General features: G+C 40.3%; 1 protein-coding gene across 7 annotated transcripts in view; it reads left to right on the top strand.

Moving 5' to 3' along the window:
• AKT3 (AKT serine/threonine kinase 3) overlaps positions 1-24123 on the top strand; it is a 279622-nt gene that overhangs the window by 249562 nt on the left and 5937 nt on the right. For all 7 annotated transcript variants that reach the window (XR_009729912.1, XM_061382512.1, XM_061382509.1 and 4 more), the window contains one exon: positions 17537-17639. Coding sequence is in view for 6 of the 7 variants with exons in the window: in XM_061382512.1 (XP_061238496.1) it covers positions 17537-17639 (103 nt within the window). In the remaining variant the exon portion in view is untranslated. The remainder of the gene's footprint in view (positions 1-17536; positions 17640-24123) is intronic.

Here is a 24123-nt window from a genome sequence, read left to right on the forward strand (position 1 = left end):
GTGAAAAGTGAAAGTGAAGTCGCTCAGTCATGTCCAACTCTTCGCGACCCCATGGACTGCAGCCTACCAGGCTTCTCCGTCCATGGGATTTTCCAGGCAAGAGTACTGGAGTGGGGTGCCATTGCCTTCTCCGATTTGATCTCTGTTTGGAATTTTTCCAGATATATTTATCTTACTGATTGCCAGTTTAATTTTTTTGTGGTCTGAGAGCATACCTTTGTATGATTTCTCTTCTTTTAAGTTTAAGATGTGTTTTATGACCTAGATTATGGTTTCTCTTGGTAAATGTTCTGTGAGCTTAAGTAGAATATGTATTCTGCTATTGTTGGAGGAGGTAGTCTATCAACTCGATCCAGTTGGCTGATGGTAGTTTTCAGTCCTTGCTAATTTTCCCCCGTCTAAATCTGTCAGTTACTGATAAAGGGATGTTAAAAGTCTCCAACTATCATAGTGAATTAAATCTATTTCTCCTTCCAGTCCTGTCAGTTTTTGGCTATTGTATTTCAAAATTCTCTCGTTAGATGCAGACACATTAAGCATTATTATGTCTTTCTGGAGAATTAACCCCTTTATCATTATGTAATGTTTCTTTTTGTATGATAACTTTCAATCCTCTAAAGTCGGCTCTGTCTGAAATTAATATGGCTATTCCAGGTTTCTTTTGATAAGTGTTACCATGGTTTCACTTACTTTTTTTTTTAACCTACAATTAATACAGTCTTAGATCATATTAGTTTTTTTAATCGAAGTATAGTTGATTACAATATCCTGTTAGTATTGGGTGTATAGCACAGCGCTTCAGTTGTACGTGTATGTATATTTTTCTTTGTATTCAGATTCTCTTCCCTTATAGGTTATTACAAGATAAGGTGTATAGTTCCCTGTGCTCCACAGTAGATCCTTCTTGGTTATCTATTTTATATACAGTAGTGTGTATGTTAATACCAACCTTATGATTTATCTCTCTCCTACTGCTTCTCCCCTTTGGTAACTGTAAGTTTGTTTTCTATGCCTGTGAGTCTTCTTTCTGTTTGGAAATAAGTTCATTTGTATCTTTTTTTTAGGTTTTTCGTATTAGCAATATCATTTGATATTTATCTTTCACTGTCTAGCTTATTTCACTTAGTGTGATAATCTCTAGGTCCGTCTATGTTGCTACAAATGGCATTATTTTATGTCTGAGCAATATTCTGTTGTATATATGTATGCTACATCGTTTTTATACATCCATTCATCTGTCAGTGGACATTCAGGTTGCTTCATATTTTGGATATTGTAAATAGTGATGCTATGAAAAGTGGAGTGCATGTACCTTTTTAAATTGTGATTTTCCCCAGATACATGCTCAGGAGTGGGATTGCAGAATCATATGCAGTTCTATTTTTAGTTTTTCAAGAAACCTCCATACTGTTCTGCACAGTGGTTGTACAATTTTACATCCCTGCCAACAGTGAGGGAGGGTTCCTTCCCCCCACCCCCACATCCTCTCTAGCATTTATTATTTGTAGACTTTTGACGATGGCCATTCTGATCAATGTGAGGTCATACCTCATTGTGGTTTTGAGTCAGAGTTCTCTAATAATTAGCGATGTTGAACATCTTTTCATGTGCCTTTTGGCCATTTGTATGTCTTCCTTGGACAGTTACATGTAAAGGAATGAAATTAGAACATTGTCTCACTCCATACACAAAAATAAACTCAAAATGTATTAGCGACCTAAATGTAAGACCAAATGATCTGTAGTATGGTGCCTAGCACTAATTTTGGAATACTGTTCTTGATTCAAGTGTTTCTTTGGCGCCTTCCTGTCCCTCCTCTTCTCTTAGTCCCGTTACATGTACATTCCATCTTTTATAGTTGTCTCAGAATGCTTAGATATTCTGTTCTTTTTTATTCTTGTTTCTCTTTGTATTTCAGTTTTGAAAGTTTCTATTAACATTTCTTGGAGAAGGCAATGGCACCCCACTCCAGTACTCTTGCCTGGAAAATCCCATGGACGGAGGAGCCTGGTGGGCTGCAGTCCGTGGGGTCGATAAGAGTCAGACACGACTGAGCAACTTCACTTTCACTTTTCACTTTCATGCATTGGAGAAGGAAATGGCAACCCACTCCAGTGTTCTTGCCTGGAGAATCCCAGGGACGGGGGAGCCTGGTGGGCTGCCATCTATGGGGTTACACAGAGTCGGACACGACTGAAGTGACTTAGCATATTAACATTTCTTCAAGCTCACCAGTTATTTCCTTGACTGTGTTCTGACTATTGGTTAATCTGTCAAAGACAAAGGCATTCTGTGGTGGTGTTTTTGACTGCTAGCATTTCCTTTGAAGCTTTCTTAAAGATTCCATTTATCTACTTGTATTACTCACCTATTCTTGCTCTATTAGTTCACTTTTTCTACTAAAGCCTTTAGTATAATAGTCATAGCTGCTTCAAATTCCTGGTCTCATAATTCCAACATCTATCTCTCTCTCTGTCATATCTGAGGCTTGCTTTGTATCTTGAAAATATACATTTTTATCCCTTTAGTATGTCCTATAATTTTTTTGTTGAAAGTCAGACATTATGCACTGAGTAAAGGAAATTGAGGTAAATAGGTCTTTAGTGGAGGTATTACGTGTATCTCATTAGTTCACCCGGTTTGAACATACTTACTAGTTTTAGTGCCTTTTTTTTAAGGTCTATATAATATAGATGATCTTGTCATCTGTTTTCAACTTGTATGCCTTTTATCTCTTTTTTTCTTACCTTCTTGCATTGACTAAGATTGCCAGAACAATGTTGTATAGAGATGGTGAGAATAGACATTTAATTATTACTAATTTGGAGGAGATAGTATTTACATTTCCCCTTCTGATTATGATATTAGGTATAGGTTTTTTATGCTTGCCATCTCTCGGGTTAAAATTATCTGCTGTTTATTTCCTGAGCACTTTTGTTATGAACAGATGTTGGATTTTGTCAGATATGTTTTTCTGCATTCATAGAGATAATTGTGTAATGTTTCTACTTTAGTTTATTAATATGGTGAATCACATAGATTTTCAGATATTACATCTATATTACATGCCTAGAATAAACTTCTAAACAATCATGGTATATTGTCTTTTTTATATATTGCTAGATTTTTGTTAGTATTTTTATTTTAGGATTTTGCATTGATATTCATAGGGAGCATTGGGCTATACTTTTCTTTTCATGTACTATCTGGTTTTAGAATCAGGATAATAATGCTAGACACCAAAAATAAATGGTGATCCCTTTTTTATTTTATGGAAAAGTTTGCATGCTGCTGCTAAGTCTGCTAAGTCGCTTCAGTCATGTCTGACTCTGTGCGACCCCATAGACGGCAGCCCACCAGGTTCCTCCGTCCCTGGGATTCTCCAGGCAAGAACACTGGAGTGGGTTGCCATTTCCTTCTCCAATGCATGAAAGTGAAAAGTGAAAGTGAAGTCGCTCAGTCGTGTCCGACTCTTTGCGACCCCATGGACTACAGCCTACCAGGCCCTCCGTCCATGGGATTTTCCAGGCAAGAGTACTGGAGTGGGGTGTCATTGCCTTCTCCGGAGTTACTATATTTCCTCTTTCAGTGTTGATAGAATGTCCTGTGAAGTCATCTGGGCCTAGACTAAAGAAATTCAGTTTATTCAGTGTATGTTCAGCATTTCTAATTATCTGTTTCTTTTCAAAAAGATTTTATAGTGTTCATATGTGTTTCAAGGAATTTTAATACTTTATCTAATTATTGAATTCATTGACACTTGAGTTGATGGATTATTTGCTTTATTTTTCTATTCCTTTTACCTTGTTTTATAAATTAGCTCTTCTTTTAGCCAGTTACATTGAAAACTTAATACATTTGAATCCTTTCTTCTTTTATAATATGATCTTGTAGTGTTGTATTTTTACTACCTCTAAGCGTTGCTGTAGCTGCATCATGTAAGTTTTTTTTGGTCATATTATGATTTAATTTTTATTTCAAGATGCTTTTTAATTTTCCTTATGATATCTTCTTTTATTCTATAGATTATTGAAGTATGTTGTTTGATTTACAATATTTGGAGATTTGTTAACTATTTTTATGTTTAGGTTTCTAGTCTAATTCTGTTGTTAAGGAGCATACTTTTATTATTTTAAATACTTTAAATTTTGAGGTTTATTTTATGAAAAAATATGATTTATGTTGAGTGTTTCATATACATTGAAAATAATGTTTCTTTGTTATATACAGTGTTCTATAAATGTCAGTTAGATCAAGTGGGTTAACAGTTGTAAGTATTCTACATCCTTACTGATTGACTGCTTGCGTTTATCAGATAGTTGACGAGGGAGGATGAGTAAATCCTGAACTGTAATTGGTGCTGACTCGTCCTCTTTAGTTCTGTCACTTGTGCTTAAAACTTGCAGCTCTCTTCTTAGGTGCACCCAGTTTTAAGGCTATTACAACTTCTTTAAGTGAATTTCATCACCTCATCTAAGTTAGCCAGCTTTTTGCATAAAGATTAGAGTGGCTCTACATGAAATAGAAAATAGAATATAGAGAAAGTCAATAAAACAAAAAATAGTTGATTGTTTGAAAAGATCATAATTGACAAATTTTTAACTAGATTGGCTAAGAAAATGAGAAAAAAATATTAAAATCACAGGTGGGAAAACATTAATATTGATTTTACAAAAATAAAAAGGATTGTTAAGAGGATAATATGAACAGCTATATACTAATAAAAAATGGATAAACCTTTATGTGGTGGAAAAATTCCTAGAAACACACAAACTGCCAAAATGACTCAAGTAGAAGTGTGTGTTAGTCACTCAGTCACGTTCAACTCTGCGACTCCATGGACCACTAGGCTCCTCTACTCTGTCCATTGAATTCTCCAGGCCAGAGTACTGGAGTGGGTTGCCATGACGTTCTCCAGGGGATCTTCCCAACCCAGGGATCGACCCTGGGTCTCCTGCATTGCAGGCATATTCTTTACCACCTGAGCTACATGGGAAGCCCCCTAAGTAGCAGTAGAAAATTTGAATAGACCTAAACACTAATAAGGACCGATAGGGACAAAGTAAACCGAAAACTCCAATAAAGAAAAGCCCACGCAGGGTCAGATGGCGTCACTCGGGAATTATTCAGACGTTGAAAGGAGAAATGATGCCACCCCTTCTCAGATTCTTCAAAGAAATGGAAGAGTATGCTTGCTGACTCTGTTAGGACAGCATTACCCTGATTCCAAAGTTATGCAGACACACAGCAACAAAACTACACAGCAGGATCCCCAGTTAATCCCCACGAAAGTACTAGCAACCTGATGAAGTGAGTTTTATTCCAGGAATGCAAAAATTCAACATACTAAAATCAATCAATGTAATACCCTACTTTAATAGAATAAAGAAAAAAAACTGTGATCTCAGTTGGTGCAGAAAAAACTTTTGACAAAGTTCAACACTCTTTTCATGGTAAAAGAACCAAAACAAACAAACAAAATTATACTTAGAAAACTAGAAATAGAAAGAAACTTCCTTATCATAATATAAACCATTTGTGAACCCACAGGTCACACACACAAATGATGAAACTCGGAAAGCTTTTCCCCAAAGATAAGGAAGAAGACAAGAATGCCTACTTTCAGCATATCAACATATCAACAAAAAGATGCTCTTCTTTTCAACATAATACTAGAAATTTTTGTCAGAGTATTTAGAAAGAACAGGCAATAAAATGCAATCAGATGGAAAAGGAAGTAGTAAAACTACTTCTGTTAACAGATGACATGATCTTATATGTAGGAAACACTAAGGAATACACCAAAAAACCTCTTAAAGCTAATAAAATTACACACAAAATATATTTCTATACATTAGATAAAAACAACATGAAAAGCAATTTAAGAAAATTCCATGTTAAATAACGTCATAAAGAAGAAAATATTTAGGGATAAATTTAGTTATTATATAATAATGTATATTATTCTATATAACTACATATGAATTATTATGTGTAATAATTTATTAGACCAGATGGAGTGGATTGATTTATATACATAATATATAATTTTATAAAGTTATGTACATAAACATACATGCATATATAAATGAATAAGTCCATCTGGTTTAATGCATCATTTTAAGCCTTACTGATTTTCTGTCTGGATGATCTGTCCATTGATGTAAGTGGTGTGTTAAAGTCTACCTCTATTACTGTGTTCCTGGCAATTTCTACTCTATTTGCCTTGTATATTGGGCTTCCCTGATAGCTCAGTTGGTAAAGAATCTGCCTGCAGTGCAGGAGATCCCAGTTTGATTCCTGGGTCAGGAAGATCCGCTGGAGAAGAGATAGGCTACCCACTCCAGTATTCTTGGGCTTCCCTTGTGGCTCAGCTGGTAAAGAATCTGCCTGCAATGCTGAAGACTTAGGTTCAATCCCTGGATTGGAAGACCCCTAGAGAAGGTAAAGGCTGCCCACTCCAGTATTCTGGCCTGGAGAATTCCATGGACTGTATAGTCCATGGGGTCACAAAGAGTCGGACACGACTGAGCAACTTTCACTATATATGTGTTCACTATATACTGAAGGCCTCCTATGTTGGGTGCACACATATATATTTACAATTACTATGTATCTTCTTGGGTTGATTCCTTGATCATTGTGTAATGTCCTTTGTCTCTGGCATTGGTCTTTCAAGTCTGTTTTGTCTAGCTATTTGTACTCCGGCTTTCTGTTGATTTTCTTGTTCATGCAGTACCTTTTTGTCTAGCTATTTGTACTCCGGCTTTCTGTTGATTTTCTTGTTCATGCAGTACCTTTTTGTTTAGCTATTTGTACTCCGGCTTTCTGTTGATTTTCATGTTCATGCAGTACCTTTTCCAGCCCCCTCATTTTCTGTCTATGTCGTTACATCTGAGGTGAGTCTGTAGGCTGCATATCTTTATGGGTCTTGTTTTTGTATCTGTTCAGCCACTCTCTGTCTTCTGAATTGAGCATTTAGTCTATTTACATTTAAGGTAATTATCAATAAGTATATTCTTTTTGCTATTTTTTAAAATTGTTTTGGGGGTGTTTGTGTAGGTCTTTTTTTTTTCCCCTTCTTGTTTTGTTCTCCTGGTTTGATGACTATAGTGTTATGTCTGGATTTATTTTTTGTATGTGTATCTCTTACAGATTATTGGTGGTTATCAGGAGATTACTACCATACATACACATATATAATTGTTTTAAGTTGCTGATCTCTGACTTTCAAATGTACTTTAATAATCCTGCATTTGTATTCTCCCCCCTCGTGATTACTGTTTTTGATACCATATTTTAAAATCTAAATGTTGTATATATCTATTAACTGCTTATGGTGGATATAGATGGCTTTACCACTTTTGTCTTTTAATCTTTCCACTAGCTTTGTACATGGACATTATCCTTTCTTTACTCTGTTGGGTTGGCCAAAAAGTTCATTTTTGGTTTTTCAATGCAGATGTTTTATAGTTCAATTAAAATGCATTAATAAGTGATCCTCCAAACATACTTGTTTGTCCTTCTTAAGGAATACATGCAGGTCTTGTTTTATTGCACTTCACTTTATTTTTTCACAGATAATGCGCGTTTTTGCAAATTGAAGGTTTGTGGCAACCCTGTGCCTATCAAGTCTATCAGTGCAACTTTGCCAAAAACATGTACTCACCTCATGTATCTGTCACATTTTGATAATTCTTAGAACATTTCAAACTCTTTCATTATTGTATTTATTATGGTGATCTGTGCTCAGTGATCTTTAACATTACTACTTTAATTGTCTGGAGGCTCCGTGAGCCACACTTAGTGGTGCGCAGTAGATGTTGTGTGTCCTGACTGCTTCACAGACTGGGCGCTCCACCGTTTTTCTCCCTCTTCTCGGGTCTCCTTCTTCCCTGAGACACAACATTATTGAAAGAAGGCTGATTGATAACCCTACAGTGGCCTACCAGTGTTCAAGGGAAAGGAAGAATTGCATGCCTCCCAGTTTAAATCAAAAGCTAGAAATGATTAAGCTTAGTGAAGAAGGCATGTTGCAAGCCAGGATAAGCCCAAAACGAGGCTTCTTCTCCAGTTAGCCAAGTTGTGAATGCAAAGGAAAAGTTCTTGAAGGAAATTAGAACTGCTACTCCAGTGAACATACAAATGATAAGAATGCAAAATAGCAGTATTGCTAATGCTTGTCTGGATAGAAGATCAAAGCAGCCACAGCGTTCCCATAGGCCACAGCCTAATCTGGCGCCATGCCCTGACACTTGCATTCTTTGAAGGCCAAGAGAGGTAAGGAAGGTTCTGAAGAAAATCTTGAAACTGGATGTTGCTTCACAAGGTTTAAGGAAAGAAACCGTCCCCATACATAACATAAAAGTTCAAAGTGAAAGAGTAAGTGCTATGTAAGAAGCTGCAGCAAATTATCCAGCTAAGATCATTAATAAAGGTGGCTATAGTAAACAACAGATTTTCAATGAAGTTAAAACAGCCTTCTTTTGGAAGGAAGATGCCATCAAGGACTTCCATAGCTAGAGAGGAGAAGTCAGTGCCTGGCTTCAAGGCTTCAAAGGACAGACTGACTCTTGAGTTAGGGGCTAATGCAGCTGGTGGGGCTTCCCAGGTGGCTTGGTGGTAAAAACAATCTGCCTGCCAGTGCAGGAGACACAGGAGTCGTGGGTTTGATCCTTGGGCCAGGAAGATCCCCTGGAAGAGGAAATTGGTAACCCACTCCAGTATGCTTGCCTGGAGAATGCCATGGACAGAGGCTCTATGGGCTGTAGTCCATGGGGTCACAAAGAGGCAGACAGTTGAGCGACTGAGCGTGCACGCACAGTGCAACTGGTGACTTTAAATCAAAGCCAGTATTCATTTTATCATTCCAACATCCTAAGGCTCTTAAGAATTATACTAAGTCTACTCTGCCTGTGCTTTAAAAATGGAGCAACAAAGCCTGGGTGACAGCACATCTGTTTACAACACAGTTTACTGAATATTCTAAGCCCACTGTTGAGACCTACTGCTCAGATAAAAAGATTCCTTTCAAAATATTACTACTGCTCATTACCATGCACCTAGCCATCTAGTGGGAATGTACAGCAAGGTTAATCTTTTCCTGCCTGCTAAGACACATCCATTCCAGTCTGTTTTAGCTCACAGATTCCTAAAATGTCGATGTTCACTCTTGCCATCTCCTGTTTGACCACTTCCAGTTTGCCTTGATTCATGGACCTAACATTCCAGGTTCCTATGCAATATTGCTCTTTACAGCATTGGACTTCACTTCCATCACCAGTTACATACACAACTGGGTATTGTTTTTGCTTTGGCTCCATCTCGTCATTCTTTCTGGAGTTATTTCTCCACTGATCTCCAGTAGCATATTGGGCACGTACTGACCTGGGGAATTAATCTTTCAGTGTCCTATCTATCTTTTTGCCTTTAAATGCTGGACTGGATGAAGCACAAGCTGGAATCAAGATTGCTGGGAGAAATATCAATAACCTCATATACACAGATGACACAACACTTATGGCAGAAAGTGAAGAAGAACTAAAGAACCTCTCGATGAAAGTGAAAGAGGAGAGTGAAAAAGTTGGCTTAAAACTCAACATTTAGAAAACTAAAATCATGGCATCTGGTCCCATCACTTCATGGCAAATAGATGGGGAAACAATGGAAACAGTGACAAACTTTATTTTGGGGCTCCAAAATCACTGCAGATGGTGACTGCAGCCATGAAATTAAAAGATGCTTGCTCCTTGGAAGAAAAGTTATGACCAAACTAGACAGCATATTAAAAAGCAGAGACATAATTTTACCAACAAAGGTCCATCTAGTCAAAGCTGTGGTTTTTCTGGTAGTCATGTATAGATCTGAGAGTTGGACTATAAAGCAAGCTGAGGGCCAAAGAATTGATGCTTTTGAACTGTGGTGTTGGAAAAGATTCTTGAGAGTCCCTTGGACTGTGAGGAGATATAACCAGTCTATCCTAAAGGAAATCAGTCCTGAATATTCATTGGAAGGACTGATGCTGAGGCTGAAACTCCCAATACTTTGGCCACCTGATGCAAAGAACTGCCTCATTTGAAAAGACCCTGATGCTGGGAAAGATTGAAGACGAGAGAAGGGGACAACAGAGGATGAGATGGTTGAATGGTATCACCGGCTCAATGGACATGAGTTTGAATAAACTCCAGGAGTTGGTGATGGACAAGGAGGCCTGGCATGTTGGCAGTCCATGCGGTTGTGAAGAGTTGGATATGACTGAGCAATTGAACTGAAGACACATCCATTGAAACCCTTGAATTATGGAATCATTTCAATTTTCAAGTTTTATTAGTTGATTCATTTTTTTTTAAGGCTGCAGCTGCTGTACAGATTTCTCTGTTGGACCTGGGCAAAGTAAGTTGAAAGCCTTCTGGAAAAGAATCACCATTCTAGATGCTATTAACAACATACCATGAAGAAGTTAAAAGTTCATCATTAATAGGAGTTTGGAAGAAGTTAATTTCAGCCTTCATGGATGACTTGGAGAAGTTCAGGACTTCCATGGAAGAAGTAACTGCAGATGAGGTAAAAATAGAGAGAGACCTAGAATTAGAACTGGAACCTGAAGATAGTCCTGAATTGCTGTAACCTCATTTTAAAACTTGAACATGTGAGGAGTTACTTCTTGTGGATGAACAAAGAAAGTCATTTCTTGAGATGGAGTTTACTCCATCTCAGGAAGATGCTATGAAGATTGTTGAAATGAAAACATAGTGTTTAGAATATTACATAAACGTGATTGATAAAGCAGCAGTAAGATTGGAGAGGATTGTTTCCAATTTTGAAAGATGGTCTCCTGTGGGTAAAATGCTGTCGAACAGCGTTGCGTGCTACAGAGAAATCAGGTGTGAAAAGAAGAGTCACTTGATGCAACAAACTTCATAGTTGTTTTAAGAAATTGCCACAGCCACCCCACCCTTCAGCAGCCACCACACTGATCAGTCAGCAGCAGACGTAAGCCTGCATGGACACAAAAGCCTCTACCAGCAAAAAGATTAGAACTCGCTGAAGGTTCAGATGATACTTAATATTTTTTTAGCAATGTTATTTAGATATAATGTTATTGCACACATTATAGGCTACAGTACAGTGAAAACATAACTTTTATACGCCCTGAAAAACCAAAAAGTTCTCGTGGCTCTCCTTACTGCTCTTCTAGCTTTATTGCGGTGGTCTGTTCCAGAGTCAGTAATATCTCCAAAGTATGCCTGTGGAGTCACTCAGATCATTTAAAGTCCTGTTTAACTAAAAGCTTCCCAGGTTAGGTGGTACTGCTTCTTCTTATTTCTTTTAATTTTACCATTCTGCTGTTCAACTGCTAGTGTACATCCACAAGGGGAAGCTTGAATATATAACTTAGGAAAAACAAGCATGTGTTCACCTGTGACCTATCTCATCGATGCTGCCCTCTCTGCCTCTCTTCCGCAAATTAAAGACTTCATCTTTTCATGCTCAGCTTTTAAATGCGCTACTTATCTTTCTTCATTTCTCACCAAAACCTTGTCCCCCTCAACCTAGGAGTTCTCTTACCACTGCTTCTTTTCTAGGGAGTTGATCTGGTGTGATAATGAGAGAGGATTGTTGTCATTACAGGAACTTGAGCAAAGGAGCTAGGTTCTTGGTCATCCTCATAGAAATATAAATGAATTTTTCTATGAACATATTATGATTAATGGTTGGTAGCCTTATTAACATTGCTTTCCTGTATTTTAGGTTGAATAGACTTTAATATTACTGCCTGGGAGCCACATTGTATAGGATTTTTAAATTTTCTTTTCTGTCTGTTGAAATAAGTCTTAGGTTTTCTTCAATGTATGTATAAGCTGGTTTATAAGTTGAAAATTGCCTATATATATAAAATTTCTCCCCAATTTACATACTCATTTAACTTTTGCCCATGTTCTTGAACATTTCTAATCAGAAATAGTAATGAGTGGCTGCCACACTGCTGCTGCCGCCAGACAATACTATGAAATCTCCTGGAGGAGGGATAAAGAATAAATTGTTTCAGCAGGTTCTTAGTGAACCCTGAATTTATAATGCATGCAGTTTGCCCATCATCACTATCACAGAAGCATTCAGTAAGGCCCTTTGCATTTCACTAATGAGAACACTTTTACCTTTATAAGCAGCCCTTCTCCAAGTGTTCCTGAAATCTTCAAATATGCCTTGTACCTATGGATGCTTGTGAATAGTGTCACCTATCCACAGACCTACAGTCAAAAGCCCTTCTAAGTTCCAGATGTATTAATTAAATATTGAATGTGCGTTATAGCTAAAATATAATATGACTCACAAAGAGTCATAGCTAAAATAGTCATTTTCTTGGGGTCAATTTATTATATAACAATTGTATATTAGTGTGATATGTACGGACTCTTGAGAGTCCCTTGGACTGCAAGGAGATCCAACCAGTCCATTCTGAAGGAGATCAGCCCTGGGATTTCTTTGGAAGGAATGATGCTGAAGCTGAAACTCCAGTACTTTGGCCACCTCATGCAAAGAGTTGACTCATTGGAAAAGACTCTGATGCTGGGAGGGATTGGGGGTAGGAGGAGAAGGGGACGACAGAGGATGAGATGGCTGGATGACGTCACTGACTCGATGGACGTGAGTCTGAGTGAACTCCAGGAGTTGGTGATGGATAGGGAGGCCTGGCGTGCTGCGATTCATGGGGTCACAAAGAGTTGGACACGACTGAGCGACTGAACTGAACTGACTGATACCTTGGATCCCTTGGTGCATTTTTTTATGAAATCAAAGTGAACATTATGGACATGAATTACTATTATATAGTAATTTTGCAAAAATAAAAAATAGTTCTTGAGTTTCTGTTCATCTGTAAGGATAATTGGCATGGAAAAGCTTGGCAGATAATATAAATCTTGTTTGTCATAGATCTGTTAGTTTTGTCTGAAATAAATCCTCTTTCCATATTCCCATTTTTCCAATACCTGTGTATATTGGAATACACAGACGTGCACACACACACACTCACAAACCATAAAATCAGTTTCTCAGAAGAATTGGAGATTAAATAAATCAGGATCTTTGCCTAATTTTAGTTACTCTCTTGAGTTATTTTAAAGAGGTGAAGCTATAGCACCAGATTAGTGCCTATGACAAATCTAAGCATTTAATAGTTGACAGTTTTTACTATCAGGGCCTGTGTTCCCAGTACTTTTGATCCATGTATGTCGTTACAGAATGGTGTGTGAGATAACCACATTTATTTAATTAAAATGGCAATTAAAGTTCCATAATCTATGTCACCGTTAAGTCAGCAAAAATAAGACTAGGAGCTGATTGTGGCTCAAGATCATGAATTCCTTATTGCAAAATTTAGATTTAAATTGAAGAAAGTAGGGAAAACTACTAGGCCATTATAGTTCAAGGGATTGGATCTGATAGACAGTGTGCCTGAAGAACTATGGACGGAGGTTTGTAACATTATACAGGAAGTGGTGACCGAACCCATCCCCAAGAAAAAGAAATGCAACAAGGCAAAATGATTGTCTGAGGAGGCTTTATACGGTGGATTTAGAAAAGGCAGGGGAACCAGAGATGAAATTGCCAACATCTGTTGGATCATAGAAGAAATAAGCGAATTCCAGAAAAACATCTATTTCTGCTTCATTGACTGCCTTAAAGCCTTTGACTGTGTGGGTCACAACAAACTGTGGAAAAGTCTTTAAGAGCTGGAAACACAAGACCATCTTACCTGCCTCCTGAGAAACCTGTATGCGGATCAAGAAGCAACAGTTAGAACCGGACATGGAACAACAGACTGGTTCCAAATTGGGAAAGGAGTACATCAAGGCTGTATATTGTCACCCTGCTTATTTAACTTATATGCAGAGTATATCATGTGAAATGCCGGGCTGGATGAATCACAAGCTGAAATCAAGATTGCTGGGAAAAATATCAGTAACTTCAGATACACAGTTGATATCACTCTAATGGCAGAAAGCGAAGAGGAGCTAAAGAGTCTCTTCATGAAGGTGAAAAAGGAGAGTGAAAAAGCTGGCTTGAAACTCAACATTCATAAAACGAAGATCATGGCATCCAGTCCCATCACTTCATGGCAAATAGATGGGGGGAAAATGGAAACAGTGACATATTTTATTTTCTTAGGCTCCCAAAATCACTGCAGATGGTGACTGCAGCCATGAAATTAAAAGATGCTTGCTCCTTGAAAGAAAAACAGTGACCAACCTAAACAGCATATTAAAAAGCAGAGCCATTACTTTGCGAACAAAGATCTGTCTAGTCAAAGCTATGGTTTTTCCAGTAGTCATGTATGGATGTGAGAGTTGGGAGTATAAAGAATGCTGAGGGTCAGAGAATTGATGCTTTCGAACTGTGGTGCTGGAGACGACTCTTGAGAGTCGCTTGGACTGCAAGGAGATCAAACCAGTCACTCCTAAAGAAAATCAATCCTGAATATTCATTGGAAGCACTGATGCTAAAGCTGAAGCTCCATTACTTTACATTAAGCTACTTAATGTGAAGAACTGACTCATTAAAAGACCCTGATTCTAGGAAAGATTGAGGGCAGGAGAAGAAGGGGGCAACAGAGAAGGAGATGGTTGGATGGCATCACCGACTCAATGGACATTAGTCTGAGCAGACTCCAGAATACAGTGAAGGACAGGGAAGCCTGGTGCGCTGCAGTCCATGGGGTTGCAAAGAGTAGGACAGGACTGAGAGACTGAACAACAACGAAAATTACCCAGCAGTAAAGTGGATGAGCTGTCAGTACATGCAGTGACGTGGATGAGTGTCAAAACAATCATGCTAAGTGAAGACAACCAGATGAAGAATACATACTATTCGATTCCAAATACATAGAAGGCGAGAAAACGTAAGCAAATCATTCATGACAGAAAGCAGATCAGCTGTTGCCTGCAGGTGAATAGAAGAGAGGAGGGGACTACACAGGGCTATGAGGAAACATCTACAAGTGACGGGTGAGTTCATCATCTTCATTGCATGGGGGTATACATACGTCAAAACATGAAATTGTATACTTTTTTGTATAGTTTTATATTAAGATATATTTACAATTTGTGTCAACCATGCCTCAATAAATCTTTTTTATAAGGACTTGCTCTCATGGAACTTACATTTTATTGGGGAGGAGACACAATTATGACAGTAGACCTGTATTTTTTCTGCGTGTATATATAGGTAGATGTGCATCAGATGTTGAAAAGTTTCTGAAGAGAGAGCAGTGTGAGGGCAGAAGGTGGTGGGTGGGGCGGGCGGGCGTCTGAGAGAGGTGGTCAGGTAATGCGGAATCATGATATCTGAACAGAGCCCAGTTTGAGCTCCCTGTTGTAGTGTGAGAACTGCATAAAATTCGTTTCAGGGTTTTTTTTTAAGTTTCAGGTGGCCATTCTGTCTCTCATCTAAAAAGATAACATCTTTCCCTTAACTTGAAGGCAGATTTAAGTTTCTGCCTTCAGAAGGAAACAGATGGGAAGGGTGGGCAGAGATAAGCAAAACCTAGTCTGCATTCTCAGTAGAAGCCATTTCTGCTCTAAGAATTTCTTGTGCTTAATTTCTTATTAGAAGGGTGATACCTCTTTTTGGAACATTTGTAGAATGGTGAATCAGAAGGAAAGTTACAACCAAAATCCCTGTCTTCTAGTTGCCTGCAAGAGAGGCAGTTATCCCTCTGTTTTCTTGAAGGAAAAACCCAAGTTCTGCAGTCACTGTCACCACTGGTGTTCTTGTATGTCTGTGATGCCATTGAGGGATTTGCAAACTCATGCTCTCGTGGAACTTTTATTTTATTGAGGAGGAGGTGTAATGGTGATGTACATGTGTATGTGTCAGATGTTGAAAAGTCTTGAAGGAGGATAAAGCAGTGTGAGATTGCACTTTTGAATGAACAGAAGAGGGAAGATTTCCATCACTGGTGTGATCTGCTTGCTTGTGTCCAGTCATCCTAACAGAGCAGCTGGAAATATGTTGTTATCTTAGCAACAGCTGATAAGTGCAACCTGAATTTGATTCAGTCCCCCCAAGGAAGAGTGCTTGCTAGTGATAGAGACTTTAGAATATCTGTGTATTGGGGGCATAGAGAAAGAATGTTCAAAAGAAAAGAAATTTCAAATGCTTTATAACATGTGCTGTAAACTGAAATGCAGTCCTTTATTTTGAAAACATGCTTTTAACTTTGCTTACCCCTTGGTTTTTTAAAGCATAGTCCATCTAGAGAATCATTTAAAGATCTTTGACTATTTAACATAAATTTGGTGACAGTAAGTGTGGAAAGTGCATTGAGTGATGCCAATTGGGTATTTGTTTCTGTAAAATTTTTATAAAACATACTAGTTTCTGTCATTCTGTTTTTCATTTTTCTGTCTTCATGGTATTCATCAGAGCATCAGAATGAATACCACCATTCATCAGAGTGGTATTCGTCAGAGTAGCTCTGGGGCTGGGCTCCCTGTGTTAAAAGAAACCTGTAGACTCACCTGTGAGGCTGGGAGACCTGAGAAGCAGGAGCCCCCTCCTGGCTCCAGTCCCACTGGCCAGTGGAGGCTACCGATGCAGAGATCCACGTGGCTCAGGATTCTGTAACCTTCAGCAGCCCAGGACTTTCCCCCCACTGCGTGCCTGCTGCAGAAAGTGAGGTTGCTCAGTCGTGTCCGACTCTTTGCGTCCCCGTGGACTGTAGCCTACCAGGCTTCTCTGTCCATGGGATTCTCCAGGCAAGAATACTGGAGTGGGTTACCATTTCCTTCTCCAGGGGATCTTCCTGACCCAGGGATCAAACCTGGGTCTCCCGTCTCCCGCATTGGAGGCAGACGCTTTAACCTCTTGAGTCACCAGGGTGCCTGCTGCAGGTTGGAGGCAAATGAGTCAGTTCTCTCAACCCTTAGAGTAGTTCCTCCTAATCTTTTGGGTCATAGTTCCCTTTGAGGAGCTGATCAAATCTATGAACAGAACGTCTGCACATCACTTCAGGGGCTGCCACAAGCCCCTTTGCCAGGTACAGAGGCAGCGCTCTATTTGTGACCTAGGTAATAACTGTGTTATTAAGTTGCATTTTTAATAATGACCTGTTCAGCCAGGCACCTGGAAGAGCTAGAGAGAGCTAGCAAGTGCTTTTCCTGTAGCAGAAGACCCTATGTTCTGTGACAGCAGTCCAGATCCATTGGTTTTGTATGTACTTTCCTAGGAAGAAATATTGGGACAGACTTTTCAATATCCTCTTCCCATTCTTTTCTTTGATTTTCATTTGTTCTATTTCACATAACCCCTCAAATGTTGCATAGAACAACCAAGTATCTACTGGTTTTCTGTTTAGACTTAACCTTGAAGCCAAATACCTCCGACCATGAAGCCAAAGACATACCTGCCTTGTACAGTGACCAAGAAGTCTAACCTCATACACGATTCATTCAATACTCACTCTCTAATTTTATCCTAGAAATGTATTTTCCTAAATTAAAGTCTGTTAATAGTACCCTTTTGCTTCTTACAGCTTGTACCTCCTTTTAAGCCTCAAGTAACGTCTGAGACAGACACCAGATATTTTGATGAAGAATTTACAGCTCAGACTATTACAATAACACCACCTGAAAAATGTAAGTAAATCTAGAAGGCAGTTGGTAATGTTCCGATATAATTGAAGAAAACAGCCATTTTTAAAAACTGATTATTTTCTAGTTCAAATTCCATAGTGATGTAATTCCATTCCTTTTAAGAACATGGGGTTCTAAGTGGAAATACTTAAAGACAGGTAGCTAAGAGAAAAGTTTTTTCGAGTAAAAAAATTATATGTGGAAAAATTGTAGACTTGAGAATTGTAGACTAAATTTTAGACTAACTAGCTCTTTTCTGCGCACATGGGTGCTGAGTTGCTAAGTTGTGTCCCACTCTTTGCAACCCTAAGGACTGGCCCACCAGGCTCCTCTCTCCATGGGATTTCCTGGGCAAGAATACTGGAGTAGGCTGCCGTTTCCTTCTCTAGGAGATCTTCCAGACCCAGGGATCGAACTTGCATCTGCTGCATTGGCAGGTGGATTCTTTACCACTGAGCAACCAGGGAAGCTAATTCTTCCCTACCATTCTCCAATAAATTATTTTGACCTCAACTAAAAGGATTCTGAAATGAAGACGTCCCTTGTTACCCACTGTTCATTCAGACACTACCTTCAGAATTTTGGTAATTCTGGTCTCGTGCTTACTTAGCAGTTTTTTAAAATTCACTTTAAACTGAACCACCCTTTTTTGCTTAGCTTTGTCTTAAGCATTAATATCTGTGAAGAAATAATTTAGTTTGCTAATAGTTTTTGATAAGTTAAATTACAAATTTATTAAAACTATATGTTCATGTACCACTTAAAATCATTCCACATGTACTAGTGTGTACCCCACATTTTAATGAATACCTTTCCCTTAATGGGAAGAAAAGTTTATAAAATATAATTTATAAGCATTCTTGCATGTTGACAAAGGCCTGCATGTGTCATCATTAGTTTAGGATTGAGGCCAAAATTGAGTTTCAGGGACAAATTTGGATAGCTAGATGATTTCTTCAAGTCACACATCTTGCAGCTCACACAGTAACGTCGTATTAGTTTTTCCTCCTTTTTTTCCCTTTATATCCTTCTCTACATTTCCTCTCCTCTCTTTTCCTTTTTAAAAAGCAGACCAGTTGATAGTGCTGATTTACACTGAGCATCCACGAGAGGGAAGATTGAAGTACTGTTGCACCGGTGGATGTGGTCAATGCTTACAGCTTTGAAAGGCAAGATAGGAGTCGTCTAGGCTGTGTTTTTAATCTGAGACCTATGGCTGACAAAAAAGAGGGATCATAAATACTGTGAAATGAAAAATATGTGTGCATATATACTTTTCTTTCTTTAGATTTCCAAGAATTTAAGATCCTCTTAACTTTCATTTTATAAGGGAAAAAATTAAAACCCAGAGAGAAGAGGAGCTTTCCCAAGTCTCGCAGGTAGTATTAGCTGTAGTCAGGAGCAGGAGTCACAGCTTGGCCAGTGGTAACGTTGGTGGCCTTGTGAACTGGCAGCATACTGAGGCCCTGCTCGTCGTGTGTCACCAGTGGTGGGTGCAGGGCTTCATTGCTAGAATCAGAATCTCTGAGAGCTGAAGATGTTAGAAGGCCTGTGGAGTTGTGGGCAGTCAGCTAAGGACCATCTGAATAGGAGCAGTGGGCACAGCCATGGCGTGGTTTTCCCTGGCCCAGAGTAGGCTGTTGGTGATACAGTTTAATTGTCTGAAATTCTGGGCAACACCATTGAGTTGTTGGACTAGCCTAGAAGTACTTCCACCAGAGAGCGTTTTGGGGGCCTCCTCATTTGTATATAACCTTAATTGTAATCAGACCACGTCATTCTCCTGCTTCGAACCCTCCAGGGGCCTCCCAGCTGCACTGTGAACCTAGCCGCTGACCCTGCCTGCACAGCTGTCAGATCTGGTCCTGTCCCCCTCTCTGACCTCATCCTGTCTGTCTTCTCTGCAGTCCCTGGGTTCCAGCCCCGCTGTGAACACACAGTGTGCCTCAGGACTGTGTTTGCCATTCTCTGCCTGGAATTCTCTTTTCCCAGACATACGCATGAATAATTCTTACTTGTCCTTCAGATCTCTAAGTGTCACTGTATCAGAGCACTTTCTTTAGCCTCCTTACCTTAAAAACAATGCAGCCCCTCAGACCCCATCACCCCACCCCCTAATTCTGTACATTGACACCTTTACTTGCTGGAATCCTTCTGGTTAATTTGTTAGTTTGTTTTACTGTCTGTTTCTCCAGCTTGAACATGGTAGCTCTGAGAAGAAGGATTTGGTTTGTCTTATTTGCTGCTAGCCCCAGCTCTGAGTTAGGTACCTGGCTCAGCATAGGTATTCAATGAATATGTGTTAAGTGAGTAAAGAAACAGTCTCTAGTGAGGCCTGGGCCAGGAGGAGGCCCGGCTCGCTCCAAACAGTGCTGCTGCCCATCCCAGCCCAGAATTTGTGTTTGGCTGACGTCCTTATGCGATTTCACACGGAGCGTGGTGAGGTTAAATAGAGCTTTTGGTATTCGTGGACTCTAACTCTTCAGTTCAGTTCAGTCGCTCAGTCGTGTCTTAGGACAAGCTAAATGTGCTATTTTGAGAGTCATAGAGATAGGTAGGCCATGTAAATGCAAAACCATGAGTGCAAATTTTATTCCAGAATGTTAAAAGGAAAATACCAGTGTGGAAGAGAAAAGTGGATTGGAAAAGCCCTGGACTTGGGCCCTGTTTGTCTCCCAGCACCCTACACTAGCTCTGGAATGTGGCAGGTCACTCACTGTGTGTGCCTGAGAAGCCGTCTCTTTAGGAAAGGCACCCAGAGTTCTATAGGTTTAAATAACCCTTTTTATTTTATTGAAGCATCAGGTTAACCACAACCATAGTGTCCTTTGATATGTGACCCACTGCGTGGAGAGTGATGATAGGTAAAAACCTAGCAAAAAAGAGCGGGCGTGAGTGGAGGGGCATGGGGAAGGGACTGCTGAACTGTGATGCTGGCAGTGGGCGGGACCTTCCCTGGCGCTGAGCCCTGGATGGCCCCAGAACATGCCTCCAGCAGCATCTGGACTGACAGGAGTGTACCCCAGTCTAGGGGCAGGACGGCCCTGTGGATCTGCTGTCGTAGTTTCTGATTCAGGTTTCTAGAGAGAGAAGTCAGATGAGAGAGCTCAGTGGGGTGGGCTGTGGCCAAGGGGCAGGCACCAGCCAGGCTGTCCTCTGCGGCTCAGCCCAGCGTGGCTCCCAGGGCAGGCCGTGGGGCTGGATCCCTGCCTCAGGGCGTGGCCTCAGTGCTTGGGGTCTGCAGCATCTGGCTTCTTCTGGGCACAAGGGCAGTGTTTTCACTTGGGTGATCCGTGGGTATATCCTAAATCCCCTTAAGAGGCGGATCAAAGGAAAATCTGTGAAGCTGTGAACTGTGATTACATTTAACATAATCTTTTCTTCTTGCAGCTTTGAATAGTGTTGCTGGTGAGAGACCAGTGCAGCTCTGAAGCTGCTAAAAGCACAGAGGTTTTGTTCACAAAAGGCCGCAGTAGGACCATTAAGTTAGCGATTGTCTCCCCACTTGCCACCTTGCTTTTGTAGAACAGAATGGAGTTATTTTTTAGAACAAATCAGCAGTTAGAGAGGCAAATGTTCCTTTTTTACAAACAGCTGCAGTAATATGCCAGATTGTCCTCACTGGTGTTAATTAATTGAGCAGATTTTGGAATGTGTCTTCTTGCTTTACATCCATTAATGGTCCTCTGCCTTCCTCTTAGAGAAAAAGGGGATTTCTTTGAGCTTTTGCTGCCATATAATTACTTCGGTTAATGTTCTCAGGAAATCAGGCAACTAATGCTGCCTGGGTCCAGGGATTCGGTTGTATAATATAGGGTTGATCACCCTGCTATTTGGGTTTTTGCACAGTTCACGTCCATTATCATCACTGTTTCCTCTGAACCTGCTTTCTGAGTGGGAATGCATTTATATGCGTTGACTGGGTGTGAAGGCCTGGCTGAGGCAGCCGGCTGCCCTGTCAGCTGGCACTTCCGTGGAGTGCTCCTTCTTCCTCAGCCCTCCACTGGCATGCACAGTACCAAGGGCTCAGGGGAACCCCTCATTCCTGTCCCAGCACCTCCCCGACTCACGGTTCCTTTTGGGGCCATGAACAGAGACTTGCCCCTCACTAATGCCACGTTCAAAAGAATAGGAGGGAAATGGAGAAGGTGATGTAACTGACTTTAAGAAGATCCAGATGTGGGGCCCTCGCAAGGTTATCGAGGAGATTTATACTTACGTTCAGAAATGGGATTAACTTGTTCCTGAAGTGTCAGAATGAAAAGTTTCTCTTAACTTTGCTACCTCATAGCAATAATAATCCTCGAAAAGGAAATCCAACCCCTCCTCCTGTCACGAGCCTGACTGCCCTGGTCTCCAGGCCTTCTTACCTTGGTGCAAGTCCTGGGTGCAGCCCAGGGAGCTGGGCAAGTCCTTCTGTGTCCGAGGCCAGACAACGTCAGACTTCCCACACATGCTGTCTGTTCACTGTGCCAAAACACACCCAGTGAAACAAAGCTGCTAGTGGGGAGAACTGTTCTTTGCAATGTGATTGGCAGAGTCTGAATGTTAAGATTTCAGCTGTCTTTCTGCTAGAGCAGGGGGTCCCCAACCTCCAGGCTACAGACCAGGACCTCCTGTTGGATCAGTGGCATCATGAGATTAGAAATAAGGTGCATAGTAAATGCGTTTGAATCATCTCGAAACCATTCCACACTGCCTGGTTCATGGAAAAATTACCTTCCACGAAACTGGCCCTGGTGCCAAAAAGGTTGGGGACTGCTGCTCTAGAGAGTTTTTATAGTTTGTGACTCAAAACAGATATGCCATCCTCTGTGTCTTTTGTCTTTAGTATATCTGAAAATACTGTGGAAGGTATTTGACCTAAAAGATGCCTGTGGTTTGCTTGGTACCTAACCAGTTATTTTATAAGGAGGCAGAGATTTCCCTAAATCACAGTGCTATCTGGAAATGCTGAGTTTAAAAGGTCTGTTTGCAAGAGGAGGGTTTACAAGGAGCAGGGAACCACAACTGCTTCTTGATGGATTGTGTCCTACCTAATAAAATGATATTTTCTGGGATATTCAAGGCTACAAATTTTGGTTAGCATCTTGATCCCATTTCTGATGATGTGAAAGTCACTCAGTTGTGTCCGACTCTTTGTGACCCCGAGGTCAGAATACTAGAGTGGGTAGCTGTTCCCTTCTCCAGGGGATTGTCCCGACCCAGGGATCGAACCCAGGTCCAGAATCTTCTGTTAAAAATAGAGTGCTGGGTTTTCCCTGGTGGCTCAGAAGTGAAGAATCTGCCTGCCAGTGGAGGAGATGGGTTCAATCCCTGGTCCAGGAAGATCCCCATGGCTCGGAGCAACTAAGCCCGTGCACCACAACTACTGAGCCTGGGGGCCGCCACTGCTGAGCGCACAACCCCTGGAGCCCGTGCTCTGCAACAAGAAAAGCCGCTGCCCCATAACTGAAGGGTAGCCTCCACTTGCCACAACTGGAGAAAAGCTTGCTCAGCAACTAAGACCCAGTACAGCCAAAAATAAGTAAATATATTTTTTAAAGAATTTTTTAGTTAAAAAAAAAAATAGGATACTGAAAAGAACAGTGAGGAAAGGCGAGGGCAGCAGTGTCTGTTATTCTTCAGAGGAATGCAGAGCAACATCCTTCTTGTGTGACAGGGTCAGTGCCCACGGTAAGCAGGGTCTGGCCTGTGTTCCTTCTCCCATTCTGTGGAGAGGCCGGAAAAGTAAAAGAATTGGTAACACGTATTTCCTATATATATTTGAGGAAAGGGAGTTATTTGGCTCGAAGAAAAGAAGGTTGGGTATTTGAAAGACTCTCACTTGTTTCATATAGGACAGCATATGACCAAAGGCACTTCAGGTGGAGCAGAGGGGTTTAGTGGGGCACCTCCCCTGCAGACAGTGAGCCCCCAGGGCAGGAGGGACTTTGTTCAGAGCCCAGAGCAGGTCACAGGGAACGCTGTGGGCTGAGTGACCCAAAGAAGGAAGAGCATTCTGAACTGCAAGATTTTAATCATCAGAATAGTTATGGGAAAAGGTTGGGTGAGCCTTTGTAATCTTTCACATGCAAGAAAAAAGAGGAGCAAAGGGAGGAACGGCTTAAATGAAAACAGTCTCTTTCCATGCCTCTCAAATCTCCCAATTTGTTTCCTGATGAACTAGTACCTCGGATGCTGACATCTTTTCCTTTCTTTCCTTGACTTACTTTCTTTATTCTAGTTTAAGGTTTTATCATAGGAAAATTAGGATCGGTGAGTTAGAGCAGGTATTAGATGTAAAGAATGTAAAATCTTAACCATGTAATCAAGGGCTCAGATGAAATGGAATCACAAATAAACTTAATTTTGCCATCACACTGAAAGTGCCATGAAGAAGAAATACAAGCATTTCAAGACAGATTGATATTGAAAATAATTAGCATATAACTTTGAGTGCCGTAGGATTCTTTGACTTTATAATTTTGAAATTAAAGGTAACTGA

This window comes from Bos javanicus, chromosome 16 (assembly GCF_032452875.1).
Source record: "Bos javanicus breed banteng chromosome 16, ARS-OSU_banteng_1.0, whole genome shotgun sequence".
NCBI classification, from domain to species: Eukaryota; Metazoa; Chordata; class Mammalia; order Artiodactyla; family Bovidae; genus Bos; species Bos javanicus.